This window comes from Gallus gallus, chromosome 3, assembly GCF_016699485.2.
Source record: "Gallus gallus isolate bGalGal1 chromosome 3, bGalGal1.mat.broiler.GRCg7b, whole genome shotgun sequence".
NCBI classification, from domain to species: domain Eukaryota; kingdom Metazoa; phylum Chordata; class Aves; order Galliformes; family Phasianidae; genus Gallus; species Gallus gallus.
The window spans coordinates 75475274-75487362 of NC_052534.1; the positions used below are offsets into that span (position 1 = coordinate 75475274).

At 47.0% G+C, this 12089-nt stretch overlaps 1 protein-coding gene across 2 annotated transcripts in view; it reads left to right on the forward strand.

Moving 5' to 3' along the window:
* The window catches only part of GABRR1 (gamma-aminobutyric acid type A receptor rho1 subunit), a 34714-nt gene extending 29109 nt beyond the window's left edge, over window positions 1-5605 (forward strand). For both annotated transcript variants that reach the window (XM_040698127.2, XM_040698128.2), the window contains exons 9-10: window positions 2035-2231; window positions 2809-5605. In XM_040698127.2, coding sequence (XP_040554061.1) covers window positions 2035-2231; window positions 2809-3096 — 485 coding nt within the window. In that variant the 3' untranslated portion in view covers window positions 3097-5605. The remainder of the gene's footprint in view (window positions 1-2034; window positions 2232-2808) is intronic.
* The last annotated feature ends 6484 nt before the right edge of the window (window positions 5606-12089 follow it).

The window sequence follows — 12089 nt, forward strand, 5'->3', positions numbered from 1 at the left end:
CACTCCTTTCCTTCACTGCTACCTCATTTTTGGAAGGCCTCAATTAGACCCAAAATAATGCTAGTAAGTAGACGGTGCATCACTGCTCTGGGAATGCCTAGGGTTAATGCTGTTTTCCATAACTCATTTCTCTGTTCTTGAAGTTTTGTTTGCAGGGCTCTATATTTATTTCCCTTTAACTTAGTTTCTATTCCATGTTTTATGGGTCTCACTTCATAGTCTCCTCTCAAGGGCTTCAGGGCTGACATATCTTCCCAGCCCATTTCACAGCTGTGGTTATCAATACTGTATATTAATTCTGCTCATGCAGGGAGTTGTCTGAGAGTACTACGAGCGTTACTGTTTTGTTTTTTGTTACATTCTGCGTCGCTTCTGATTTTATTCTGATTTGCAATTAGGTAGGATTTTAGAATTCCTGGGACTCCTCTCATCTGTGGTTTTAACACTGTGAAATTTACTGTAGCAAATAATATCCTCACAGTACTCAGCTGAGTGGAGTAAATCATCTTGAGAGTGAGATCACACAAGACGTTCAGGACAACCAGGGGATCAGACTCAGCCAGCATGGGTTCCCGAAGGGCAGGTCCTGCTTGACCAACATCATCTCCTACAACCAGGTGATCTGCCTGGTGGATGAGGGAAAGGCTGTGGATGTAACCTAGTTGGACTTTAGCAAAGCCTTTGACATTGTCTCCCACAGCACTCTCCTACAGAAGCTGGCAGACCATGGGCTGGACAGGTACAGTCTTTTCTGGGTAAAGAACTGGCTGGAAGGCCAGGCCGAGAGAGTGGTGGTGAATGGAGTTAAATCCAGCTGGTGATCAGTCATGAGTGGTAATCTCGAGGAGTTGGTAGTGGGGCCTGTCCTGTTTAGTATCTTTGTCCCTGGATGAGGGCATTAAGTGCACCCTCAGTAAGTTTTCAGGTGACACCAGGTTGGGAGGAAGCATCAATCTGCCTGAGAGAAGGAGGGCTCTTCAGAGGGCTCTGGACAGGCTGGGCTGAGGCCAACTGTATGAGCTTTAACAAGACAAAGTGCTGTGTCCTGCACTTCCATCACAGCAACCCCATGTATCACCACAGGCTTGGGGCAGAGTGGCTGGAAAGCTGTGTGGAAGAAAAGAATCTGGGTGTGTTGATTTACAGTTGGCTGAACAGGAACCACCAGTGTGCCCAGGTGGTCAAGAAGGCCAACAGAACCTTGGCAATGTATCAGAAATAGTGCAGCCAGCAGGAGCAGGGTGATTGTCCTTCTATACTTGGCACTGCTGAGGCAGCATCTTGAGTGCTGTGTTCAGTTTTGGGCCCCTCACTACAAGAAAGACACTGAGATATAGGACAATTTGCAGATATTTCCTTGTTGCTTCCTAAAGCATCTGTGTTCCCTGGCTCTTCTTTGTCAGACAGAAAGAAGTACATCTCTTTGTCCCTCTGAAATGCGTCATTTCAACATTCAAGGGGATCATTAACATGCCATAATTAGCCCCTGTGATAGGAGGAGTGTGGATAACACTAAACTGTGGGGGCTCGTGCCCTTCCTAGTGGGTTCACTGCACTTACCTGCAGGGTAATGCGTGGCAGCATTGCCCTGTGGGCCACATTAGTCCCTGAGAGGAAGACACACACCAAGCGTGGGAGCTGACTGGTGATTTCCCATGAAGCAGGACTTCCTGGGGCAAATAGAACACATAAGCCCTGGGGAACCTGGTGGAAGCAGCAGCTGGAGGAGCTGAACTAGAAGCTGTGACATTTGTACTTTCCACAGGACTGTGCTTTACCTGAAAACGGGGCACAGGCTCAAAGCTCTGCTGCCTGCCATAGGATGGAGGCAGTGGCGTGGTGGATAATCAGAATTAGGGCTGTTCTCACAGAAAAGACAAGAAACCCAAGTAGGAAAGACCTTCCTCAGGCAGTGAAACCCACCACACCAACGTGAAAAGGTCAGGTTGGATGTCAGGAAATGGTAACTTTATTTGTGACGAAGAGTTCAGGTTGAACAAACCTTACAGGATCTCTGTGCTGCTGTGTTCCCAGGGATCACCACCGTGCTGACCATGTCTACGATCATCACTGGGGTGAACGCCTCCATGCCCCGCGTTTCCTACATCAAAGCAGTGGACATTTACCTGTGGGTCAGTTTTGTGTTCGTCTTCCTCTCGGTGCTGGAATACGCGGCAGTGAATTACCTGACCACAGTGCAAGAGAGGAAGGAGAGGAAACTCCGGGATAAGGTGAGTTTTGCTGTCTCTGATGCAGTTTTACGCCATTGAGAAAAAGTGGGGCAAATGTGTGGAAATGTTCAGAAGTTTAAACCTGCAGTGTGCTGCTCTCAGATGCCCTGGGAGAATACAGTGTGTGCAAGAAGACACCAGCAATGAAGCATTCCTGATTACAAAGATTTGCTACAGATACCCAGCATCTCAGTTAGCTGATTGTTCTTCCGGATCTGAGGGCATTATGTCCCTCCACGCGTAGCCCTGGGCTTATACACAATGGTCCAATTTCCCCCTTTTGCCTTCACTACCTTAAATTGTAACTGACCAAAATTTCAGCCTGGGCTCTTCTCTTCAAATGGGGCAAACCTGAGACACTTCTCCTTGGAGTTCCTCTCTGCCGCCTTCACTGAATTTCTCAGCTTCTAAGTACAGGTCCCACCTTTATTTAAGCCCCATTTATTTATGCCCATAAGATTCTCATGCTTAAACCAAGGGAACTTTCTCACAGACAGCCTCGCTCTCTCTGTGATTACGTCGTGTCCAGCAGATGTGAAATAACTCCAAAATGCTCTTCCCTTGCCTGTGCCCACAGCTCCCCTGCGCGTGCAGCCTTCCTCAGCCCCGGCCCATGATGATGGACGGCAGCTACAACGACGGTGACGTGAACGAGTTGGGGCACTACGTGTCCGAGAACGGGGACAAGCAGGACAGAATGATGGTGCAGCTGGCGTTGGGCTCTGAGAGGGGCTCAGGCAGGAGGAAAAACCAGAGATACGTCAGCATGCGGATCGACACCCACGCCATCGACAAGTACTCCAGGATTATATTCCCTGGCGCATACATTCTATTTAATTTGATATACTGGTCCATTTTTTCATAAACATACGTAACTCCTGTAGTCACAGCGTATCGCGGCAGGATATCAGAGTACTGTCTCATAGGCCCACAAAATGAACATAGAGAAGTCATTTGAAGATTGATTTTTTCTTCAGGATTTTGATTTATTTTTTACTAGGTGCAACTCGTCTGTGGCATAAATAACTGTGCAAGTTTCACTTTTCAAATAAATAGAGGGTATCCAATTTAAAATTGCATACATATTTAAAGCTGTGCTATGCTCCTTCTTGTGCCTCACAGGCCGCTGTAAACTACTCCAACGAGTGACACTAATTGCCAGCTGCTTATATGCGGCACAACTTCCATTTCGTGCCCCCGACAGTATTTGAGCACATGCATACATCTCCGAACTCAGCCGACTGACAGCATTTAGCACCGATAAGTACAAAAGCTATGCAAACACTGGCGTGCTTGCAGGATGAGGTCAGAAGCAGCTAGAGCAAAAACAGAATGTCCAATAGTGGGAAACACTTCAGCAAGACTATTAATGGCCAAAGGCAGCTTTCATTGCTCCGTGCACACTGTGCTGGCAGCACTGCACTGGCAGAGCCAAGCAACGATACCTTTCACGCTTGTGCTGTCACAACTGTACTTAAAAACAATGAGGTATTTCCAAGCTGTATTGATTAACCTTTTAAAATATAACTCGCAGTGTACGTTTACCAAGGAATCCATCAGTCTGAACAAAAGTTGGACTTTCCGTGATGCCAAATCCTCTGGGAAACACAGGACCTCTCCTTGGAGCTGCTTATTTGGGTCAGTGGGAGTTTTGCTTGAGTTTCCTAGGAGAGGGAAAAGATTCCTCTACAAAGTGATGCAGTGAAGACAAGTGGGTGTCTACGAAAAAGAATACAACCACTGTAGGAGAAGCCACTTCACCCTGAGACAGCCTTGGTGCTACTGGTTGGTACAAGAGAGCTCTCTGCAGCTTGAATGCCAAGAACTGCTGCAGCTGGTAAAGTCCTGCCCCTGCCAAAGCCTTTGGTGAGTGCAGGCAGGTCCAGAAGAAGCCTGGTCCATCTGTTTTTAATGAAAGGCCAGCAGAAGGGTGCTCAGCTGGTGACAAAGCAGATGCAATGAAGTGGAAAGGAGCTCCCACCATGAGAGAGACCCAGTTCCATTTGAGCAACTCTGCTTCTCCCTGGCACCTCGCAGCCCTCCGGGCCCTCAGAGCAGGCACAGAACCATCCAGGGCAGGACAAGAGGACAAGGCTGGCAATGGGGGGCACTCAGTACTCACCTCAGTCCCTACTTGACATCACAGCTTCAGAGGAGCAGCCAGTCAGAATAAATTCTGCACCTGTTCAATGGAAAATCTGTAGCATAGAAGTAGCAAAATATTTCAGAAAATTAGTTCAGAATGGGTCGAATATATTCAGGGGCCTTTGAGGTAATAGTAGCACTGAAGGTATCTCAGAAAATCAGTCATTGCGTTGGTCTGCTGCCACGTCACCCATATACACAGGTAACTGAGGTGTGACACTAACAGGACTTTAAGCACATGCACGCTTTGCACACTGCCATGGGATTCTACAGGCACACATTTCAGGTGTTCTACTGAACAACACTACTCCTCACACAGTGGATGCTGTTGTCTTTCACAGGCATAGCTGCTCTGAGAATAAGGCTAAAGCAGTGGTGTTCCCAGAAGGAACATGAACCTTCGTGCATGAAACCTGCCCTGGACTACATGCATAATACTTGCAGCACAGACATTACAGCTGTTTGAACGCTGCTGGTAGCTGCTTTAACTTCATATGTAAATAAATACCACATACAAGTACTCAGCACTTCTTGTAACTGCTGGAATCATGAAATGCAAGATGTACCCACACTGCCTCTACGCACCACTGAAACCACAACAACTACCATCACTGAAAGACAAACCCAGCCACCATGAGATAGCTTTGTTTCCAAGACTTTTCCTCACATACATGTAACATCTTGGCTTCTTCTTATCATACCACATTTCTATCCACTGAGTTTCTTGGTTTGTTTTTCGTTTTTCCCCAAAAGGTTAAAATATATGTATTAAAATGTAACACTTTAATTGGATGAAATTCTAAGAACAGCACAGGCAGGAGCACCAGATACCGCACCAAGCTATCCAGCTTCATAGGCCTACACAGCGTAATTTGCTTCAGTACTATACATCTTATAGGACCATTAACCAGAAAATTCAGGAAGATTCTGGAGATACAAATGGGAGTCGGACTTTCAGATTCCTCAGCTTCCAGGGAAAGACTGGTTTGTAACTTCCCATGAGATTCTGAAAGCTTCCCTTCTGACACGGTGTCCTAAACTGATTCTGCAACCTCTGCATCAGGATTCACATTGTGAAATGACTTGTGTTTTATTTTGGAAACTCTAGTGCCTTTTCAGTCTTATGTAAACGTGTACATAGATGCACTGTATAAGAACAGGATATGTCATATACAGCCAGTGTTTGCTATTAAGGACTGCAATCATTAAACATACTTCATACGCAGTAACTGCTTCTCACCTTCCAGTGTATTGGTTTGTACCCAAACATTAACGCTCTGCTCCTTCTCATTTCCACAATAAATCAGAGTGGTTTCTTTGTTTTGGTTCTAGAAATGCTCATCATCCAAACTGCAACCCCATACTCATACAGCACCACCTCCGTGAGTTTATATATGTACAAAAAACCTGTTTGCTCCGGATCTGATCGAGTCAAATACCAAATGACTTTAAACCCCACAGCACAGAGAGCCCTGGGATTTCACAGGCACGGCTCTGATGAGCAGCAAGCCTGCAGTCTCAGAATCAGAGCAGACAGCATCTAGATTCCCCCCCCCCCCCCTACCCTGAGACTGTTTGGATTTAACAGTTCTCACTCATCTTGCCTACGGTATTACTTTGTGATATGATTAAGACTGTTTCTCAGAGGTCAACCCAAAGCCCCCTCTGGGATGGTGCTGTTTTTAGAGGTTGAAGTCTATTGCTGGTCTGGGTGGGTTCTGGTTAGGCGCATTCACGTCCAGGTTAAAAGCTTTGGAGACTGAAGCCTTTAATAGCCTTTAAGGATGTTGCTAAGTACTGAAAAGGTGAAGGAGCAAAAAGGAGAATTTCAGTCAGAAAGAGCTAGAATAATGGAAAGGCATGAAGAAAAACAAACTCTCTTTTCTAGTAAAAGGATAGTCTCGTAACAATCAAATAATTACATTTCAGTTTTCTCTCTCTCGTGCCTGGCCAAGCGATTCTCAATACCGAACAGAACCCAACTCCCTGCAAGCCCTGCAGGATAAGGAGAGAGCCCTGGGACCACCTTCACAGGCTTCAGAAACTGCTTGCTTCATCTATATTGACCTGTTCTTTCTTGAAGCAGATATCCCTCAAGCAAAGGTAATTTACTAGGGAGCTTTACCTCCCCTTACCTTCTCTCAAACCCAAAGCCTTGGTTTACATACGCACTACTTGCTGTTAAACATACATAGCACCACTCTAAGTTACAAAACAACCACACACCAAAACCAATCTGTCATATTGTAGTGGAATTCCAGGGTCACAGCCTGAACCAATGGGTGGGCTCTGTGAGTGTGTGAGTGCGGCGGCGCGGCGGTACGAACGGGGGAGGGACACATTCCTCAGCTCGGCTCGGGCTGCGCGCTGCTACCGGGAGGGGTGAGTCGATTCTTTTTGATATCTTTCCCTCGTGTGCCTATTTCTTAAATAAAGGCTTTGTCATCACCTTCATTTGCCCTACATTTTGGCGAGCCAGGCAGCCAAATATCTTTAAAGATACCCAATTATAAGCCTCTTAAAATAATTACCATGACATTTTTGAACAATTTCATGGGATGGTTTGGACGGGGAAAGGCTAGCCCCATAAGTGAGGTTTTGCCAGGGCACATCCCGGGATTCCTAGGATCCCCATATCACGGGATTGCCTGTATTATTGAAAAATGGGGTCCCCTACGGGATGCAGGAAATGTTCAGGAATCCCCAGCCCGCCTGGCTGAGTATTTCAGTAGTCTAAACAAAAACGTACTCACTACACGAGAACGACAGTTAGCTGCCTCCACGGTGGCGTGGCCGCTGCTGATGGCCTTGAACCGGCTAAATATAACTGAAGGGGTTCTCACTGATGAAAATCAACTATTACGTGACCGTGTGGAAGAACTAGAAAGACAGGTTGCAATTTTGAGAGGGAAAAAACCTAACCCTATAATCCCGGTACAAAAAATCCGAAACATCTCTCTAGAAATAACTGGGGATCCTATACAAGAGAGTCCACATGAACTGGACTCAGAAAATGAAAGCACTAAGAAGTCAGATCTTGAGGCTCCACTAGAGCTTGATCCCTTTGAGATCCGACCAGTTGTAACTCAAAAAACAAAAAAAACGCAGGACAGGCCAGCGGGGCTGCCCCCTGACCAGTGGCCCCCTGCCCAGAGCACACTACATGTAACAGCTCGCCCATACACGGCAGCTGAATTAATGGATTTAGTACAACGCTTTAGACAAAGACCGAGAGAGAGTGTGCCAGCATGGTTACTCAGACTATATGACATGGGGGCAGAAAGTGTTGTGGTGAATGGGCCAGAAATCTCAAAACTGGCATCAATTACTACTCACCCGGCCCTCAGGCAAAGACTATATGCGGCTGTGCAACACAATGAAGAAAATCATTCACTGATTGCATGGTTAATGGCCGCATGCCGTGTGACATGGGCAAATAAAACGGATATACCATTAAATACCGGCCTGTGGTCCTCTATGGAGGACTTACAAAATTATATCCGAGAATTAGGTATGAAGGAGGCAATTTATGAGGACAATTTTGAGAGCCCAGATATGATAAAATTTTCCGCAGGAATGAGGGACCTCATCCTGCAGCAGGCTCCACCACATCAGTATGGAATTTTGGTATCCATACTAAATCCCCTAGTGGCCTCAGAGGCCATTATACAACAGGCCGCCCAATTGGTGGCAGATCTGGGGGAGACAGAGCGCCTGCGCGCCAGGCGCAACGTCCGAATGGTGGTGGAAAAGTCGGACATCCATCCGCCACCACGACCTAGGAGACCTGCTCCTAATGTAATTCAATCTGGACCCATCAGGGTCTCAAGAAAACAAATGTTTACTGACTTGATTAGGGCTGGAGTTCAATTTCAAAAGATCGATGGACAGCCTAACCAGGTCTTATTACAACTATGGAAACAGTTACCAAACAGTCAGAGATTCCAACGCTCTCCTAAAAGGGAAGGAGTTAGACTCATAGAACGGATTCCACAAAATACGTGGAATCTAGAAGACTTCATAGTCCCATCAAAAAAACGTAAACCTCCTCAGGTTGCCCGGGCAGCCACAGTTGAGCCATCAGAGGAAAAAGACTTAGGGATTGCACAGCTGATGGCTTGACAGCGGAGCCAAAATTCCCCAAGACTAGGGTCTCCAGAGGAGACCGGAGACCCTACGTTGAACTAACGATTCATTGGTCCCGAAAGAATGTACAGCGGGTTATGGCATTAGTAGATACTGGGGCAGAAACATCAATTATATATGGTGACCCAAACCAATTTTCAGGCTCTAAGGCAATGATAGGTGGGTTCGGGGGGCAGATGATCCCCGTAACACAAACATGGTTGAAATTGGGGGTTGGGCGTCTACCACCCCGGGAGTACAAGGTGTCTATTGCCCCAATTCCAGAGTATATATTGGGGATTGATATCCTGTCGGGTTTGACTCTCCAAACCACTGTGGGAGAGTTCAGATTAAGGGAAAGATGTATTAGTATCCGGGCAGTGCAGGCAATCATAAGGGGTCATGCAGAAATTGAACCTATTTGTTTGCCACAACCACGCCGGATCACAAATACAAAGCAGTATAGACTCCCGGGTGGGCAACAAGAAATTACCAAGACTGTGCAGGAGCTGGAGAGAGTAGGGATTATTAGACCTGCACACAGCCCATACAACTCCCCCATATGGCCAGTCAGGAAACCAGATGGTACGTGGCGAATGACAGTAGACTACAGAGAACTAAATAAAGTCACGCCACCGATCCATGCAGCTGTACCCAACATCGCTTCCCTCATGGATACATTAAGTAGAGAAATAGAAACATACCACTGCGTTCTGGATCTAGCAAATGCATTTTTCAGCATTCCAATTGCTAAGGAGTCCCAAGACCAGTTTGCATTCACGTGGGAGGGCAGGCAGTGGACTTTTCAAGTTCTACCTCAGGGGTATGTGCATTCACCTACTTTTTGTCATAATTTGGTGGCAAGTGACTTGGCAAATTGGAACAAACCATCTACTGTCAAAATGTTCCACTACATTGATGATTTGATGTTAACATCTGACTCAATCGAGGCATTAGAAAAGACAGTACCATCATTAATTACTTATTTACAGGAAAAAGGATGGGCTATAAACCCACAAAAAGTACAAGGACCAGGGCTATCAGTTAAATTCCTGGGTGTTGTCTGGTCAGGTAAGACTAAGGTGTTACCCAGTGCGATCATTGATAAGATCCAAGCGTTCCCGGTTCCTACGAAACCGAAGCAGTTGCAGGAGTTTTGGGGTATATTAGGATATTGGCGATCCTTTATTCCCCACTTAGCACAACTGCTAAAACCCTTATATCGATTAACAAAAAAAGGCCAAGTATGGGATTGGGGTAGAACAGAACAAGAAGCCTTCCAGCAAGCAAAAATAGCTGTTAAACAGGCCCAGGCGCTAGGTATATTTGATCCAACCCTTCCAGCCGAACTAGATGTGCATGTGACCCAAGAAGGGTTTGGCTGGGGGCTGTGGCAGCGCCAGGGTTCTGTTTGAATCCCAATTGGGTTCTGGTCACAGATTTGGCATGGAGCAGAAGAGAGATACAGCATGGTTGAAAAGCAGTTATTGGCTACCTATTCTGCATTGCAGGCAGTAGAACCAATAACTCAGACCGCAGAGGTTATTGTCAAAACAACTTTACCAATTCAGGGGTGGGTAAAAGACCTAACTCACATTCCTAAGACCGGGGTGGCCCAATCACAAACAGTAGCACGCTGGGTTGCCTATCTTAGCCAAAGAAGCCGCCTGTCATCATCTCCACTGAAGGAAGAACTTCAAAAGATACTTGGGCCAGTAACATATCACAGCGAGACACCTGAGGAAATAGTGGTTACTTGTCCAGAAAAGAGTCCTGTACAGGAGGGAAAATACCCTATCCCAGAAGATGCCTGGTATACAGATGGATCCAGCAGAGGGAACCCAAGTAGGTGGCGAGCTGTCGCATACCATCCCTCAACTGAAACAATATGGTTTGAAGAAGGGGATGGACAAAGTAGCCAGTGGGCTGAGCTACGAGCTGTGTGGATGGTGATAACTCAAGAGCCTGGCAACAGTGCACTAAACATCTGCACAGATAGTTGGGCAGTCTACCGAGGGCTCACGCTCTGGATAGCACAGTGGGCCACTCAGGATTGGACAATCCATGCCCGACCTATGTGGGGCAAAGATATGTGGGTTGATATATGGAACGTGGTTAGGCACAGGACCGTACGAGCATACCACGTCTCTGGACATCAACCCTTGCAGTCACCAGGCAATGATGAAGCTGACACACTGGCTCGAGTCCGATGGTTGGGAAGTACACCATCAGAAGACATAGCTCACTGGCTGCATCGGAAATTACGGCATGCAGGACAGAAAACCATGTGGGCAGCAGCTAAAGCATGGGGGTTGCCCATACAGTTACCAGATATTGTCCAGGCATGTCAGGACTGTGACGCTTGCTCGCGAATGAGACCAAGACCTCTGCCGGAAACTACGGCCCATCTCGCTAGAGGACACAACCCATTACAGCGATGGCAGATCGATTATATAGGTCCCCTTCCTCGATCTGAGGGGGCCAGATATGCCCTAACTTGTGTCGATACAGCGAGTGGACTGATGCAAGCCTATCCTGTAGCAAAGGCAAACCAAGCCAATACCATCAAAGCTCTAACTAGATTGATGGCATCATACGGGACTCCTGAGGTTATTGAGAGCGATCAAGGTACACATTTCACAGGTGCAACTGTGCAGAAGTGGGCTGAAGACAATAACATTGAATGGCGGTTTCACCTGCCCTACAATCCAACAGGAGCAGGCCTAATAGAAAGATACAATGGGATCCTGAAGGCTGCTCTGAAGGCAGATTCACAGTCCTTGCAGGGGTGGACCAAAAGGCTTTATGAAACCCTGCGAGACTTGAATGAGAGACCAAGAGATGGCAGACCCAGTGCTTTAAAAATGCTGCAGACAACTTGGGCCTCCCCACTTAGGATACAAATTACAAGCAAGGACACCTCACTCAAGCCACAAGTTGGCACAATGAATAATCTTCTGCTCCCTGCCCCTGATGACCTAGAGCCCGGGAGACACAAGGTAAAATGGCCTTGGAAGGTGCAAGCAGGACCAAAATGGTGTGGTCTCCTTGCACCTTGGGGGAGATTGTTAGAGGTTGGGGGATCAGTAAACCCTTCAGTAATCGGTGTATGGCCAACAGAGGTAATAGTTGACACCCCTGTTTTCATTGCAAGGGGGACATTAATCATGTCCATGTGGCAAATTAGAACCCCCCCTTTGGTACCCGATATAGTGATTCAGTCGCAGATTTCGGGCCAAAGAGTGTGGTATCGAAGGCCAGGACGTGCCCCGATACAGGCAGAGGTGTTGACTCAAGACCGAAATACAGCCTGCATCTTACCGTGGAGGGCGGACCTACCCCTCCTCGTACCTATTAAACATCTGTTTTACTCCCCTTGAGGTTTTAAGTTCACAGGATGGCCCGCAGGAGCAACATCACTCAAACACGCTTATGAGGAAACATCATGACACCCTGTGACGCACTGCTGAACTTTTGGGGACTGGAGAGCATGAATCAGAAGCGCTACTGGTCCTTGAAAAAGATACGCCTCGAGAAAGAACATCAAGTACTGGCCCAACAGAACCGTGAAGGGGACTGCCACTGATT